The following is an 18,494-nucleotide window of genomic DNA, read 5'->3' as shown; positions in this document are numbered from 1 at the left end:
TTTGTGCGACGTCTCCCCCGGTTCTATTGTGGTATCCGGGCGAGTCGGGGGTGGGATGCCACAATATATATATATATATATATATGCACAGCACTCCAGTAATATGTAAACATAAAAAATTGGTGAAAAAAATACTCCTAGTGCTAATACACCAATCACAGCATACAGAAGTATCCCCTAGAGGAACTTTCAATACCTGTCCGTTTCAAAATGAATGAAACCTCAGTTTGAAAGTTTTTATCTTCAGTAAAAAGATGTAATACAAAGACAAACCATGCATTATCATAAGGATTTGTTTGTGTTACAAGTACAGGCGGTCCTCGACTTTCGTACACTCGACTTTCGTACAATTCGCACTTTCGTACGTTCAAAATTGACACCAATTACTTGACTTTCGTACGCTAAACTCGGACTTTCGGACGTTGGTCTGTAATTTTTTAAAATTCCCGCGATGTGTATTGCGCATCCCAACATTCAATTGTTTCAAATGGCAATATATGCGAACAATACGAACGTATATAATGAAGGGAATTGTTGGTAGTTGACTCTAATCTAGGTGATTTATTTGGGAGAGAGACTGCCTGCTATAGGCTCCTTTATCAAGAGAAGAAGAAAGCCTTCATTGAAGATATTTTTCAAAAGAAGTTGACCAGACATCATCAAATAGCTTTCAATAAAACTAGTAAGATCTTCTTTCTAATTGTGTTTTTTCGTTTGAGTGCTGTTTAATTCATGTACACCTTCAGCAACGATATTGCACGAAATATCACCCGAATTCCGTTTGTCTTTTGTCTTTTTTGAATAACATGCGAAATATACGCGATCACGAATGTCACCTGCCAAATGTCGAATTTTGGTGTAAAAATTAAAAGGTATCCAGAGTGCGGGTTCAACAACTACATTTTGTTATGCTTCTTGATATGTCTTTTTATTTATAGTGGACGTAATAAGTGGAACGTCAACTTAAACGCCAAGAGGAAGTTTTACTCGATAGCCAACGGAGTTCTTGTTTTTTAAACTTTTATTTTTTTTACTGCATTTTCTGCGTATTTTCGAAAGAAATTAGATGATTTGAGGAGTTTTATTAACGTATTATTAAAATTAAGTCAATTGAAATGAATTCCGTGAAAAAAAGGTTGTTGTACGTATATTCCGCTCTTTTGGAACGTAACCCCTAATTAGTATGGAAGTCAATGGTTCGACTTTCGTACATTCGACTTTCGTACAAGTTTTCGGGAACGCATTGTGTACGAAAGTCGGGGACCGCCTGTAAATTCTTTTTAGTTTTAGATAATGTCTTTACATCTAGGTTGAAAAAGAAGTTTTTTGACAGTGAGTGTAATGTAACTTCCTAGCCATCTCATGAAACACAACATCTTTTCAAGTGTTGATTCCAGTAAAAAATATGAGACTTAATCACTCATTCACCTTTAACGCAGTATGCATAGCATAAGTAATGCACTTTTGTAGCCACTCAAGAGATACTCACTGCTGCAACTGCAAACGGAGGGATTCCATTTGAGTCAATTTAGCACTTAGGTCAGCCATGTTCTGCCTCTGATCGTCAACAACCCTCTTTTGGCTGGCTAAGTTTTTCTCATATTCCAAACGTTCTTTCTCGAGCCTTTGCACCTGTAAGTGGAAATGCATTCAAGTGAAACAAGTAGCAATCTCAACTCTTGACAAATTGCTTACAAGCAGAGGAATAAAATTATGAATAAAATAGATCATTCCTGAGCAATGATCACTATAACTGGATTGAGATCCTTGCAGATCCAACGGGGACACAATCTTGAGGCCGGGCTCATAAATTACTTTCTCTTATATGCTCAGCACCTCAAGAGGGGGAGGTAGCAAAGGAAAAAAGGAGGCACCAACGTTATTAAGGAGATCAATGATGCTTCTGGTGTGGGGATTGGAGCAAAAGGGATAAAAGAACCATTATGTTCACACTACCATTGTGTTAACGAAGGCCAAAATCACAGTCCTTAGAGAAATGGACAGTGATGAGAAAAGTATTGAAAAAAATGTAATCAGGCTCAATTAGAATTACACTGTCAAATTTTTCATTATTTACAAATGCAAAATTACTCTAAAAAAGTATTCAGGGGGATTACATTTACAATTACTTTAAATTTTACTCCTGTAGATAATGCAATCGCAGTCATTATTTTATCAAACAGGAAGTACCGTATTTACCTGAATAAAGTGCCCCCTTTTTGTCCAAAAATGCCCGTGGTAAAATTAAATAGTGAGGGACTATATTCAAATACATTTTTAAATTTTTTCCCGAAACTGAAGCTCCAAATTAGGGGGGGAGAGACTACATTGAGAGGGGGAAATATGGTACAACAGTAGACTCTCGTTATTACGAAGTTCACAGGACCAAAAAATGGAGGTTCGTAATATTGAAGTTCGTATAAACATCTATTAGGAATCGTCGAAAAAAAACAGTATATAATAAACCCGATTAAATTACGCGCAAATGTATGCAAACAAGAAATTTGTTACAGTTTATCAATAGAAGAATGCAGCATAACGCAATCGAGGGTTGAAATCTTCCTGAATAAAGGTCTATGCATGAACTAGATGCATTCCAAGACCTTGTTTGTAAGGTGATAAACCTACAGTCCAGCCGCCGAAAGTTGTCCGAAGACAGGCAGAATGGTCTAGTCTGGAGTAGGGTGATAGGTTACCCAGTATGAAATGGAAACGCCCACGTCACATGTAGACAAAAGGCTTCCCTGAAGAAAGGAGCCAGAGGGGACGACAAGCATGAAGGACCCAAAGGAAGAATCCCTTGTTTTGATGATTTGAAGAAAGGGCTTGTTTGGGTAGCTCAGTCTAATTTCGGTGCTCCGTACGCATGTGACAATGTTGTATGACTAGGCAAGGGTGTGAGGTGCGTTGGTGGAATCATGGTTACCCAATCATAAACGCTCGTAAAATGGACGTACAGTTAGTCCTCTTCCTACGAACATTAGATTTACGAACTTTCAGAGATACGAGCATTCAAAAATTTCAAATTTCGAATTTAGCGCCTTTCGATTTGACCGATGCGACGCGGTGTGGCGTAGAGGAACTCTCACTTAGGGCATAATCCTAACAATGTGTCATTGAATCTGGTGTGAAGTTAGGAACTGTTCAGCGTGTCGCCCGTTCTTCCTTACTGTGGAGAGCGATTTTTTACAGCTCCGGCTGCGTCGCACACCCAGCTAGATCAGTTCATCACAATCATGAGTTAGCGCACAATTGTGATGCAGTGTTGCATTCTGCAGGATGACCGTACTCCTCGATGCCTTGCATGCAGCCCGGCCGGAGAGAGTTGTCCGGTGACAGCACAAAAGGAGGGTCGGAAAAAACCTGTGCCAAAACGGTTTGCTGCCAATCGCTGTGAGGTTTATGTAGTTCTAACTCTCTTTCAATCAGCACACGTGGATTTCAAATTTCCACTTTTGATTACTAAAAATGTAATGATTGCTTGCGCCATCTTTGGGTAAGATTAAAATTAAAAATTACTACATAACAAACATATCAATTACAAGTAAAAATTACTAATGACATATGTAATTGTTAACATTATATCCATGGAGAGGAGAGATCATAAGGTATAGTGTCCCCCAAATGCGCCTCACACACTCACCTAGTCATACAACGTTGTCGCATGCATATGGAGCACCGAATTAAGCCTGAGCAACCAAAACAAACCCTTTCTTCAAATCACTAAAACAAGGGATTCTTCCTTTGGGTCCTTCACGCTCGTCGTCCTTTCCAGCTCCTTTCTTTAGGGAACCCTTTTGTTTACAAGTGACGCAGACGTTTCGCTTTCTTACCTGGCAACTTTGCACCTTACTACAGACTAGACCATTCCGGCTGTCTTCAGGCAACCTTTGGCAGCCGGACTGTAGGTTTATCAACTTACCAACAAGGTCTCGGAATGCATATAGCTCGTATATCAATGACTTAATATATATTCGGGAAGATATGAACCCTCGATTGCACTTTGCCGCATTCTTCAATTGAGAAACTGCGACGAATTTTCTTGTTTTTATATATTTGCGCGTAATTTAATCGTGTATATTAAATACTGTTTTTTATCGTCGATTCCTAAAAGAAACGTTCATACGACCTTCATTAATATGAACCTCTGGTTTTTCGGTCCCATGAACTTCGTAATAACGAGAGTCTATGGTATTATTTAATGCCTTCGCATAAAACAATAGTTAAAATTTTTGAATTAGGCTTTTCAGACATTGGCAAATGAATTCTACAAAAAATTTAACCTTAAGGGTGAGATTTATGTAGTTGTAACGCTCTTTCAATCAGCACACATGGATTTCAAATTTCCACTTTTGATTACTAAAAATGTAATGATTGCTTGCACCATCTTTGGGTAAGATTAAAATTAAAAATTACTACATAACAATGTATCAATCACAAGTAAAAATTACTAATGACATATGCAATTGTTAACATTATATCCATGGAGAGGAGAGATCATAAGGCATAGTGAAACTGTTATGGTTAATGGTATTTTGTATTCTTTCACAATTTTCCTACACAAGAATTCTAATAACCAAAGGAATGGTCTGACCTTAATATTGTTTAGAGTGAATACCTGTCATTTTAGCACCATGATTTCATTGGGATAAAAAGTGTGAGAAAAATTAGCCAGAGCTAAAAGAATTTTGGCACATTTAAGTTTCTAAAATTCACATTAATTTTAACCCCAAAGACAAAAACTGATGTTTCATTCCAATGTTCAACAGACTTTAACAGTCAACAACTCACTTTGACAGACAGGAGGTTATTTTCTTCTATGATGACCTTATGTTTGGACTTGAAGTTTTCCACCTCCTGCAGCAGAATTTTCCTGACTCCTTCTTTATCTTCCTTCTCGTGGCGCTCCATGATTAACTGAGCTTGCTGCTCTTTCAGCTGCTTATCTGTAAGTAATCAACATACCATCGAATCAAGCAAAATGAAATGATCTTATAAATTAATGCCAACACAAAAACATCTAAAGTCTGGTTATCATTCAATTTAATTTCCAGTATCAAATTGAATTAAAAAATTAATTACCACTCCCAGCTCTAATTAAGTATGTATTAAGAAAATCATTTCAATCAGGAATTAATGTGGGCAACCATCACTAATCATTTGAAATAATATGAAGGGTAATGACGATGTTGAGGAGTAACACTGTGTTGTTGGAGGATATCCAACAACACAGTTATTTCCAGCATCAGATTATCATCAATGACTTTTATCAGAATAGCAAAATAATGATAAGGTTGGTGGCTGCTTTCGGGAAATGCTGCGTAGGTAATATTATCTACTCAATGTTTCACTCCTCCTAATGGGAGTGTTTTCAAGAGAATGGGAGGGAAACCATTCTCGTATAAGTGTGGGACGAGAACGGTTTCGTTAACCCATTGTAGACCCAATTTGAATTTTCACGGAAGGCGATAGCCGTTGGTCATTAGATTGGGCCAGGAACCCTCTCCATATGCGGCTGAGGTTATATCCATCCTCTTTATTGAAGTTGTTTGACCTTTTCGCTATCTCAATGGATTCTCATATAAGATGCGGATGATATTCTTCCGCCTTCACTAATACCCGTGTAGCATTAAACATTATTTTATGCCCAGGGCTGGAGGCGTAATGTTCAGCGACCGCATATGCGTCCCACTGATGTAGTTTCAACGCTCTTTCATGCTCTTTAAGCCTTTGGGAGATAGAACGCTTGCTCTGTCCCACAGAGCTTCTGCCGCAGCAGCAGGGCACCTCATACACTCCCATGGATTGAAGGGGAGGATGGCTATCCTTCGGTGAAGGCAGGATATTTTTAATTTTCTTCACCATGCAGAAGCGAGTCTTGATGTTGTCTTTTAGAAGGATTCTAGCGTTTCTATCAGTGACTCCTGAGATGCATGGAAGTTTAGCATATGCTAATGGCTTCTTCCCCTTGTGGTCGTCATCTTGAAGTGGGTGTCTTTCTTTCATCGCTCTTTTTATGAAAGAGACACTGTAACCATTACCTTTCAGTGCCCACATAAGGTGTCGCATTTCACCACTGATATGCTCTGCATCACACACGATTTTGGCTCAGTGGGTTAGCGTTTTTATGATGCAGGCCTTTTGTTGTGGGTGATGATTCGATGTTGAATTTAAATACCTGACAGTGTTGGTCTTCTTTCTATACACTGGATGGCTTAGGCTTTCAACCATTTTTCTTTCAACCAGGACGTCTAGGAAAGGATCATAAAAACGCTTACCCACCGAGCCAAAATCGTGTGCGAAAACGTTGAGCAGATAATGTTACCTACGCAGCAATTCCCAGAACTCCAGGACTACAGGTAAATGAGAAATTATATGGCCTACAGGAAATTTTGAAAATCAATAAAATTCAACTTCATCATTTTGTGAACTAGTTGAAACACCCACTTACACACCCTTTAATTCAGTTGTCAAAGACTCCACCCACTAGGCAACCATCCTGCCTAGTTGATACACCGTGCATGTAAATACTAGAGATGGGTCGAATAGCAGATTTCTCGAATTCGAATATCGAATTCGAATATTAAATCATTGCTCGAATATTCGAATACCTCGAATTACGAATACCTCGAATACTAAATGGCTGGTATGTTTGACTCGGTTGCCTATGCAGCAGGCAACACAAGATTTTGGGGAGTAATTTTGATTTCCTTTAAATGATTCGAACAGGAATTTAGCTGATTAATGAATATTTTAATTTTATGGAAACAATTGGGCATGTCATTAATTCAACTAACATCGCTTTACCCCCACTTCTGCTGCCAAGTGCTAGCTGACAATCTGAGGCATTTTGCAAAATACAAGCTCTATTCCACCGGATCTTCTTCAATTATTTTCAGTCCATCTTTGGGAGTTCTCACGAGATAAGAAGATGGATTGGAATTTCTATCAGGGAGAAACCAAATATTCTGAGAAAATATCCCTTTGTCTGGGACTGTAACAATAAAGATTTATACAGTAGACTCTCGTTAATACGAACAACGTTGTTACGAAGTTCTCGTTATTACGAAGCAAACCGTTGGTCCCATCAAAAAGGCCTATCCACGCTATAGTAAAAGAAACGTTATTACGAAATTTTCGTTTTTACGAAATTACGAACCTAAGTCCCGGTCCCGGCGGTTACAATACGAACTTTAGTACGAAGTTGCACGCACAAGTCACGGCATTTAAGTGGATATTCACTACACTTAAGTTTCAGTAATTGCGTCACGTTTAAGTTATTCTCGTTTACTGTGCCTAAGAGCGTCAATTATGGTTCTTTATTTAGTTTACACGCAACATCATATAACTATGTAGCTTCATTACTGTGTAGTCAGGGTGCCCTACTCATAACCGTTCGTAAATAGGATGTACAGTCAGTACTCTTCCTATGCACATTCGATTTACGAATTTTCAGAGATACGAGCATTCAAAATTTTCAATTTTCAAATTTGGCGCCTTTCGATTTGGCCGATACTACGCGGTGTGGCGGTGGGAAACTCTCACTGTGAACATGATCTGAATAAGGTATCAATGAAAATGGTGTGAATTTAGGAACTGTTCAAAGTTACGCCCGTTCTTCGTCACCGCGGGGAGCTATTTTTTCGGCTCCGAATGCATCGCAGGCCCCGCTAGATCAGTTCACCACAAGCGTGGGTAAGCGCATACGTGTAATGCAGTGTTGCATCCCACAGGATAACCGTATTCTGCGATAAATTACATACAGTCCGGCTGGCGAGGGTTGTCCGATTACGGCACAATAGGATGGGCGGATAATCCTGTGCCAGCACGGTTTAAAGCCAATCGCTGTCCCCCAAACGCACCTCACACCCTCGCCTAGTCATACAACGTTGTCAAATGCATAAACGAACACCGAAATGAGCCTGATCTACCAAAACAAGCCCATTCTTCGAATCACAAGAACAAGTAATTCCTCTATGTCCTTCACGCTCGTCATCCCTTCCGGTTCTTTTCTTCATGGAACACTTTGTCAGCGTTTCCCTTTCTTACCTGGCCCCCTCACACCCTACCCAGACCTAGACCATTTTGTCTGTTTTTGGACAACTCTCGGTGGCCGGACTAATTTTATCAACCTAGAAACAAGGTCTTGGGACGCATCTAGTTTGAATGACGAGTTCATGTATTCGGGAAAATATCAACCCTCGATTGCGTCATGGCGCAGTCTTCTGTTGAAAAACTAAAACGAATTATCCTGTCTACATATATTTCCACGTAATTTAATCGCGTTTATAATACACTATTCCTTTCGACGATTCCTGAAAGAAACGTTCTTACGAACTTCGTTATTATGAACCTCCGATTTTTCAGTCTTGTGAACTTCGTAATAACGAGAGTCTACTGTAGCACCACTCATTAATTGTAACTTGATATATGCTTTCGGAAAAAAATACCGCATCAACTTCCGAGAAGCTCTGCTGCTCATATCGAGTTTCGCCAGAATGCTAACAATAAGTCTCCATCGTATTTTGACATTTATTTCTTTGCGTAAAATGCTTAAATAAACTCAGAAATACGTCGTGTTTGGTCTTATTCTTTTTGAAAGTACGCGCACATTACTAATATTTCAATTCAATAAAGGTGTAACATCAATTGACGAAAGTCATTCTTAGACACCTTTTGTGCTAATAGATGACTCATGCAGCGGTTGACCTCCGCAGAAATGGGGAACTTGGAAGCTGGTAGGAAAAAAAAGGTCAGTGGGGGAGAAAAGGGAGGGCCCGAAACACGTTTCTATTGTTCTCGTGTAACTTGGTATTTTTTCGAAGCTAAGGTCTTCGTAATATGATCCCAGCGCGAGCTGTGACTTTTTTTTTATTTCGAAGAAGAGGAAAGCCTCAGAGTGGGTGAGGCGAGTGCTGAATGGAGGGGGATAGCGGATCGTGGGAAATGCGCTAATGTAAGTATCCCAAGGTACTCACACAGCAGTCGACCTCCAGGAATGGGGAACTTCGAAGCAGGTACCCAGAAAAAGGTCAGTGGGTGAGAAAAGGAGGAGGGCGTGAAACACGTTTTTATTGTTCTCGTAACTCGATATTTTTTTCGAAGGAGGGGTCTTCGTAATGCGATCCCTGCGCGAGCTGGGACCTTTTGTTTGATTTCGGAGAAGAGGAAAGCGTCAGAGTGGGTGAGGCGAGTGCTGAATGGAGGGGGATAGCGGATCATGGGAAATGCCCTGAGGTTGCTATCCCACGGCACTGAGGTTCTCCTGGTGGGGGGAATCGGGGATTTTCGGATTTTTTCACCCGACCATTTTTGGTTCCCCTCGTCGAACTCTTTTCACCGCTAAAATCCAAGAATTTGATGTAATTCGTCAACTTGCGTAAAACGGCGCTGCGAGCACTAAATGACTACAGTTCTCCACATTTTTCCGAGTCAACTACCAACGACGTGCGTGCGACAGTGTATGACGCGAAATTCAAAGTATTCGAGGTATTCGAGGTGGTACTTTACGCATAACTATTCGAAACCTCGAATATCGAATACTTTCTAATATTCGAGGTATTCGCGGATACTATTCGCACATCTCTAGTAAATACTATGCTGGAAATTTGTAAAATATTTACTATACCAAGAGTATAAGCACGATTCTCCTGGCTTTCTTGATATGCCCGAACCATTTCTTGGCTCTCTCTCCGTACACTCTCAATCTCATCTTTGAAGGACTGCATTTTTAAATTTTGGCTTTCAAGCTTTTCTCTCACTTCCTGCAGGAGACCAAAAATTTAAGAGTGTTAGTTAATCCATGACACCAGACATGTTTCAGTACACTTAATTAATGAACTGTTTTTATACCAACTCATAACAGTCATTGTAAACCACTCATAATACATTGATAATTTTTTATTCTAAGAAGATAAGCCATAAGCCCAAAAATGAGAAAATACAGACTTTACTCGATAAAAATGGTGCATTGAGCATTACACATTTACGTTCACTATGGTATCAGTATTTATTAAAACCCAGCTACCCACTAAATATCAAGTCAAAACCTTATTCCATTGTGAATATATATTGTATATTAAAATAAACCATGGAATAAGTTATATTGTATGTATGATCTGAGGAGTGTGGAAGGAGATAAAGACAAAAATAGCCATGGGAAAGGAATCTTTTGATAAGAAGAGAAAGGTGCTACGTAGCAGAATGGACTTAGAACTGAGAAAGAGACGGGTGAAATGTTATGTGAGGTATGCTATACTGCATGGATGCAAAGACAGGACCTTGAGAAGAAGAGACAAGGATAGGAACAATGCTATTGAGATGTGGGTATGGAGGAGGCTATAGAGAGTGAAATGGGTAGAAGTCAGAAATGAGGAGGCTTAGGAAAGATTAATTAAGGACAGAACATGATTAAAAACCATGAAAATCAGAAAGGGAAAAATTGATCGGGCACATTTTTAGAGGGAAAGGGATTTTAAATACAGTGGTCAAGGGAACAGTGGAGAGAGAAAAGAGAAGAGGAAGAAGAAGGCTAGAAATGATACACAAAATCAGGATAAACAGAAGGTACAAGGAAACCAAGGAGGAGGCCTGGGACAGGAGTGGGTGGCGACAGCTTTGGTATTAGGGGCCTACCAGTTAAGGATGATATGAAAAACATTTTAGTTGTTCATGTGTTTATATAAACAAGCGACGGTGTTCATGCCAACAATTCACCAGAGAGAAGAGAAGAGGTATTGAAGCAGCTAGATGATATTACAAGGGAAATGCCTGGTACAACACATCTAGTAGTGATACAATCAGTGGCGGTCATAAGTCTGAAATGTGATGGTTTACTGACCAGCATACTATGAGGAAGGTTAAAAGTCACATACATATTCCCTTTTCATGTCTACATGCAACTAGCACTACCTATTGCCTATTTCAAGCATAAGAAATTCACCACTTTTCTACGCACATGGTTATTTCATTTGCATTATCCGATTACAACAATAAGTAGCTGCATTAATTCACTGTGACTTCAATGGAGATGGTATCTTTGAATATTGTGAGACATTACCAACAAATACCTATGTAACAGTTCACTTTTTGGGATCTGTTGATAGACCCTCACGCAGTGAAAAATACAAATCAGGCGATTCAACATTAAGGCTAAATAGTGAAATGAAAAAATGTTAAAAGTAAAAAGAAAAATATTGGTAGTTCAAGGAATCAAACTGGAGACATTACATCCACAATCAGCAGCAATACAATTCAAATGAAATTCTATAGTCCAAAAAGAGCAGTTGATGAGTGAAGGATGAGGCAGAATGAACCCAGGGAAAATACTCCCATTAGAACCAATGATATGCAATTGAGAGCAATTTCTTAAAAACACACATAAATACACATATATGTACTCACTTTATGGCCTTCTGTTTCAATTTTTAGTTTATTCTGCGTCCATTTCAATTTGACCTCACGAAGATTCAATTCTTCTTTCAGCTTCTCATTCTCCTTCTGAACTTCGGTGAGTTCATTGCACTGGAATGTAAAAAATTATTTTTGAGAGCTAATGAAATTACAACAAATAATAGACAGGTACTTTGGCATACATATATTTTTATTTTAACCTTTTCGCACCGAACGTCGGGTGGAGCCGACGGGCATTTTCATATGCAGAAGACCTGACATCGGATATAGCTGTCGTAGATGTTTCAAGGCAAAAGACCGGTCATCGGCTCTAGCCAATGTGAGGGAAGGGAAGTGACCGCTGAGGTAGCCATTGTCAGATGCATTCCGGACTGGCCTGAGACCCAGCTTAGTGTGACCTTAAGGCAACTCCTCGGCAATTAAGACCGACCCTACCACTCATTTATGATCATCCTCACCGCAGGAATCCATTGGGAAGTGGTTATATTGCCAATAGTTTTTTCAATGATATATTTTGGTGCATACTACAAGTTTATTTTATACTTCGAAATGAATTCTTCGATTTTTTCTGTGCGTAAGCAATTTTCAAACGAAATTTTAGTGTTAAAAATAACGCACTTCAGGACTTGTAGCATTATTACCTTGTACTCACTAACTTTGTTGCCATTAATGCTAGAAACCCATTTAAAATTCCACAATCCTCAAAAAAATTTCAGTAATTCTTTTAGAAGAGTAAATTATTGAACATCAAATGCAATATTTGGTTGAAAAAACACTGGTAACGCAATAAGTTGACCATCCATTCATGTTATGATAGGGTTAGTGAGCCTTGTCAGATGGCTGGGGTTAGAGAGGGGCACCCCATTGAGTTGGGACATTGAGTTGACCCCAAATATGAGGGACAAAAATACCAGGGTAACTCCAACCTAAAAAAGAGCTCCATACAGAGAGTTTAAAAATATCCTCATGCTACTCATAGCACGGAAAACGTTTTACAATTGTAGGTGCCTCCAGGAAAGGGTTAAATGAAGAGGACAAAACTCCACTAATTTATCCATACATTAACTAAAGAAGAGAATCATACATAAACATACACATCAATGGCGAAGATTGAATAGCCTTTGGCCATTTCCTTTATGCACCACATATAATTAAATGTTTGCAAAGATGTTTTCACTGCTGATAAGTATTTTTAGAGAAAAATTAATAATGGATTGGATTACCTACATAACTTTTTTGTAACTTGCAATATTCTTTGATTTTCATTTTACACCTATCACCAATTTTATCTTGACTACAACAATTTTGGGGCACAAAAAATGGCAAAATACCTAGAATGTAAGCATTCAACAAAACCAATAACTCAAAATTGTTTTAAAAAAGTTAAATTCCATACAGTTTCCATTTTGAAGACCCCAAAAGCAGAATGTTCATTATATTTTCACAATAGCCGATGCAAAGGTGAAAACTTTCCAAGGATGGAGAAATGTTGGCAATAATACACAGCATGATATCTTCCTGTATCCTTCATTTTCATTCTGCAATATTTTCATAACATTGAGAGAAGTTCTGCTTTGGATCAGTGAACTGAATTAAAACCTCATAACTACCAATAATAAGATAATTTTATAATTGGCATTCTGCAGATTGCTCATTTGCTGTCTCATAGGTACACACCATGGATACCTCAAGAGAAAATGCATTAAAGCTTGACAGAGCTGCCAAATAAGTGAAATCTAAACTTATAAGCAAATTTGTCACATCATCCCATAGCATGACCCTGAAATTTTAATACAACACAAAGGGCAAAAGTCTAACTCTCAGCCACTGGATATCACAGCCTTACCTTCCCATCTAGAATCAAGCATATTCGAGCCTTCTCTCCATTCATAGCTTTGACTTTGCTGACAAGGATCTCCCTCTCTTTGACTGCTTCTCGTAACTTCTTATCCAGGTTATCTCGTTGCTTCTTGCCTTCAATGACATCACGTTCTGAGGTAGCATATCTAATCACCATTGCTTCTTTTTCCCGGTTAGCACCTTCATACATTTTTGATAACTAGAGGAATAAATAATAATTAACTCATTGTTCCTTGGGGCTGCAGGCACAAAATATTTTTAATTGGATTACTATCAATAAATTGGGTTCTTTCCCTTGAGATATTTGTCACCTTGGTAATAATAAATAATTGTCGCATTCAGCCAACATAACCAGGAGTATATTTCCACTGAGCTCAATGGTTTCTCACCAATCAATTTATTTATGATTTATTTAAACCTTAGGTATAGGACCACTGAATCAATCAGTAAGACTGGTCACTCAATGAATTTATCAGCAGAGCATGACCAATGGCTACAAGCATTTAAATTTCTCGTAAAAACTGTTAAAAAGAGAGCATTTATATTATTTTAAAAATAACTTTTTGTTGAAATTCACCACTCAGCAATTTGCAAATGAGTTCCACAATCATTATAATTCCACATTCTAATACTTATTTTCACTGATTTGTGAATGAAAAACTTTGCTGTTTCTACAATTTGGAACTTTATTTTCCTGACTAGTTTCGATACACTGTATCATATTCATAGGACTAGCAGTACAAGTAGCGTTGCTGTGGGTTATATACCAAAAAGGGGGGGGGGGGCAAAGAGTGGAAGGGGTGGGGAGGGGAAAGGGGTGGAGAGGAGATGTCTGTAGAGCGCTACATTGTTGCACTTTGCGTAGGAGGGGGGGGGAGAGGAAAGGGAACGTACTTAGGGAAGGCTGCGCTCTACAGACATCTCCTCTCCACCCCTTTCCCCTCCCCACCCCTTCCACTCTTTGCCCCCCCCCTTTTTGGTATATAACCCACAGCAACGCTACTTGTACTGCTAGTCCTATGAATATGATACAGTGTATCGAAACTAGTCAGGAAAATAAAGTTCCAAATTGTAGAAACAGCAAAGTTTTTCATTCACAAATCAGTAAGATGGATTTCTACAACGTGAAGGCCTCTACTATTCAGTGCATCACTTATTTTCAGCTCATTCACATTTTCAGGGATAACCACTTATTGAGGAAAGGAATCACTCACAAGCATAAGCAACAACAAAAAACCCAAAAATAATGCACACGGCGGAGGAATAGCTGAGATGTGGTGAACTGCACATCATGAATTCGTGATGTAATCAACTAATCGGTTAAATTGTTAAGGCAGTCAATTTTTTTACAGTAAATAGCTCCAGAATTAGACGAAGCATTGAAAAACCAAAAAATTACAGGTCTGTTCACTTTTCAAACTCTATCACAATTAACAGTAAATCAAAAATGGTGAAAAGCTCACTCAAAAACTGGGTAGTCTTCATTGAAACAGAAAATAGAGAAACCTTTCCTGTAGCATGATTTTTACGATAAACATACATGACAAACTAATGGCTCTCAAGAGACTAAAAGGGTTATCCCTACAAAATGTGTGCATCATTGTTTATATGGATAATTATTTAGTGAAAGTAATGATTGCTGTGATTATGAAACCCAACTAATTCACCCAAATAACATTTTTAAAGCTTCCTCATCCAGGGATATATATTGTTAAATATGTTTTCATGTAGCACTGGGCACTTCCTTGGGCAAAGTTTGAATTCTTTGTTTTCAAGAAGTAATAGGCATAAGAAGGAAGTCCGATTAATTCCATGGAAATTTTCAGGGATCACAAAGATAAGCTTAGTTGACTAGCACCATTGGTTCAGAGCACAGTAACAGGGTTACTATGGTTATAGTGAGTGATGGAATTGCAAGCTCCTACAGGAAATAATTCATCCGGAGGCCTACTCATTCTTCAAATACAACATTGGTTTTCTTCTCAGCAAAATAAAAGAAGTAGTTTTTCATTCATTTTTCCTTTATGTTTACAAATAGTAAACATAAGTCACAAGAAACTGATGACTTAGTAATAGGAGGAGGAGTCAAACAGCTAAGGTCATTTGCATCATAAGGAAGGATAGGGAAGCTAAGGTGGACAGAAACCTGATGTTGGCATTTGCCTGTTCTTAACAAAAGGTACTAAGGGGATCATAGCGTAAAGCTCTAAAAAATCTCTGCCATCTCCAGGATTTGAACACCCGCCCCAGGGGTGATAGGCCAACACAAGCCACTACATCAACCCAATCTCATCGACTTCTTTGGATACTATGAAAATCATAGAACTAGAATGGATCCTCATGATCAGAAATGCAAAAATAGATCTATGGCTTTTGTGACCACCAAACAATTTAAAACTTCTTGGTGTACAGATAGATACAAACATAAATCGGAGGGACCAACTAAGAAGTATACCAGCCAATCTTACCAGAGCCTGCTCCAAAGATGCTACAATCAGACCTGTACCTCACACTAGGGTTGGGCCTCAATTCGATGCTAAAGCCATGCTTAGATTACATGGGGTTACATATTTAAAAAATTAACAGAGAAATTCACATTCATAAAGAAGTGGAGTGAGAGAGGGTAGAGCATTGGCCTATTGATCGCAGGATCCTGAATAAAATGTCAAATGAAGCCTTTAGGTACAACAAAATAAAAATCCCCCTGTATCAAAAGGCCCAGGGAAAGGAAATAGTCCCCCAAACCTGAATGTTTAATATCATATGCCAATAGCATGGGCAGAGCCAGGGAGGTCCCAGAGGGAACCAAACCTCTCCCAGATGGCTCACGGCCCCCGAGTAGAATTTGACTTGAATCAAAATTGTGGCAGCCACGCTTCACACAATGCTGGGAACACCATTAAGCATTAAACGTTAATGTAATGAGAAATTAACTTCTGAGAAAGTTAAATTGTAGTGATGACACAGTGAGGCTCTTCAGTAGCACAGGCAGTATGGCCCGTGCTTCGTCTTCCATAGATGGCTACATCGTGACTGACCAAAGACAAGAGACGAGTGACCAGTGTCAAGAGATGACTGACAACCAGTTCATTTTGATAGCATCTCCACCGTAGCATTACATAGGAAAGATGAAACTAGGACGTTTTTGACAAAGAGGAAAGTTCAGCCATTCTCGAAAGTGAAAGGCACAAATCCCAAGGCATAGTTTGACATTGCAGGCTATCCTCATACATCATGCACCAACACATGCAAATTTTTGGAAATAGAATTTTTCCATTACTGGGCCACTACAAAATTAAAAATATGAGAGAGAAATCTTGAAAAGAGGGTACCACCCAGTCCCATGGCCCCTCAGCCAAATTCCCTGGCCTGTGGCTTATTCCGAGGTGAGCTCTACCCTCAGCTACTTAAACTAACCTTCAGGTTGAATCACTGATAGATTGAGTGAAAGTAATACAGGTCAAATATTGACAGGCTCGACATAAATATCGTTGAGTCGGTCAATATTTGACCAACATTAGGGTGAATAGTGACAGACTATCCGCCCCCACTTGACCTGTTTCGTAAAAAGGGCCAGCCAACTCACAAACCCAGCCCTGATTCTAGAAAGGTTAGGTACGCGATTAACATTCACATACCTTTTGCAATTTGCTCTCAAGATCTTGCTTCAATTCTTGGTAACTTTTAGCAGTGGTCTCTTCCAAATGTTTCTTCTCTTCTGTAAGGGTTTGAATGGTCTTTTGCTGTTGGCTAATTGTTTTCTCCAAAGCCTCTAACTGAACAATGTAGATTTCATGCGACTTTTCCGCTTCCAAACGCTGATTCTCAGTCTCCAGCCTGTAAATAAAATAAATCACTTGGTTTTTGTACATATTTTATGGAAATCATTAGACGTTATGGAAAATTCATCGAAAACACTTCATATTTTATTAGTCGGTTATCCTATGAAACCAAACCCCAAACTTCAAGATTAAATGAACTATAAAATTTTATACAAGATGTTGAAAGCTAATTCTCAATAAATTACTTATCTTTTGCGGCAATTTTAGATAGAAAATAACTTATCAGTACCTGTCAATCTCAACATGGCACAGTCCAAGTTGTTCCTTGTAAGATGCTAATTCCTGGACCAAAGATTTGTAAACAGGATGGTTAAGGAATGAGTCCGAACTATCATACTGATTATCAGTTCCAAAATCATCGTCCGATACATTTTCGTAAATAACAGTATCTCTGGCCACACCATTTCGACCACTGTAACTTTTCCTGGACGAGTCTGTAGAACTGGGGATAATGTCAGAAGAATCAGACTTAGTAGATTCAGTCTCTTCGTCTTTAATCGACCTTACGGGAGTATTTTCAGCAGTACTCTCCCCAGTTCGATTGCTTTGATTATCTTCATTTGGCATCTCTTTACACTCGGCGGATGTGCGGGCATCTTCTGGAACAGGCTCAGAGCAGGCAGCCTTATGACCAATTCCTGAGACAGATTCTCCTCCGGGGGAAACTATATCAGCATGCTCTTCATTATCTTCCACGGGAGGGTTAGAAACTTCACTACCTCCATCACTGCTAACTAAGGGCTCACAATCGGGACTAGTTGGTTTTGACCCATTCTGGCCCTCCGACGTGTCCAACTGGTCTGTTTTCCCTGAGATAACGCTATCCTTTTCCGTTTCTTCTTCATTTTCCTCGTGGTTTGTACTTTCATTATCAATGGTTACTACTTCACTTCCAGCTTGTGACACATTCGAATCAGAATTCAGAGTTTTATCACCATTCATCACTCGAAGTCACCAGAATCTAAACACTAAACGCCATATCGCAGCGACAATATTTATTTAAATGAAAAGCATGGACTTCGAGACTCATAACAGGGAGAGTGAGATAAATACTGTTCCACAACATTGGCAGATCGTAGTCAGCCAGTAAATACGTTTACAACTTCCAGCGCATAACGTAAATACGTACTTCATTTGTACGAGTCGGAGTCGGCCGCAGCAGCTGGGACATGGCGGAAGATTTAAAAGCGTGCTGATCATGATGCCATCCGTACCATCCACGAGTCACATGATTATAATAATAATAAAGTTTATTGTCCGTGGGCAAATACATTTGCATGGATTCGTCAAAATTACATGCAATAAAGAAACTTAGTCGAGTCAATTACATTACAAGAATACAAAATATACAACTTGGTCATGTCAATTACATGTACAAAA

At 39.0% G+C, this 18,494-nt stretch overlaps 1 protein-coding gene across 3 annotated transcripts in view; it reads right to left on the bottom strand.

Annotated features, from left to right (window-relative positions):
* The window catches only part of LOC124156393 (coiled-coil domain-containing protein 186-like), a 45,011-nt gene extending 26,771 nt beyond the window's left edge, over nucleotides 1–18,240 (bottom strand). For all 3 annotated transcript variants that reach the window (XM_046530929.1, XM_046530928.1, XM_046530930.1), the window contains exons 1-7: nucleotides 17,344–18,240; nucleotides 16,911–17,109; nucleotides 13,259–13,471; nucleotides 11,404–11,523; nucleotides 9,629–9,764; nucleotides 4,792–4,946; nucleotides 1,490–1,632 (exon numbers count right to left, since the gene is read on the bottom strand). In XM_046530929.1, coding sequence (XP_046386885.1) covers nucleotides 1,490–1,632; nucleotides 4,792–4,946; nucleotides 9,629–9,764; nucleotides 11,404–11,523; nucleotides 13,259–13,471; nucleotides 16,911–17,109; nucleotides 17,344–18,056 — 1,679 coding nt within the window. In that variant the 5' untranslated portion in view covers nucleotides 18,057–18,240. The remainder of the gene's footprint in view (nucleotides 1–1,489; nucleotides 1,633–4,791; nucleotides 4,947–9,628; nucleotides 9,765–11,403; nucleotides 11,524–13,258; nucleotides 13,472–16,910; nucleotides 17,110–17,343) is intronic.
* Nucleotides 18,241–18,494: the final 254 nt, after the last annotated feature.

The sequence above is a fragment of the Ischnura elegans genome, chromosome 3 (assembly GCF_921293095.1).
Source record: "Ischnura elegans chromosome 3, ioIscEleg1.1, whole genome shotgun sequence".
Lineage (NCBI taxonomy): Eukaryota > Metazoa > Arthropoda > Insecta > Odonata > Coenagrionidae > Ischnura > Ischnura elegans.
Note: the sequence above shows the minus strand (reverse complement) of the source record. Positions and strands in the feature narration are given on the sequence as shown.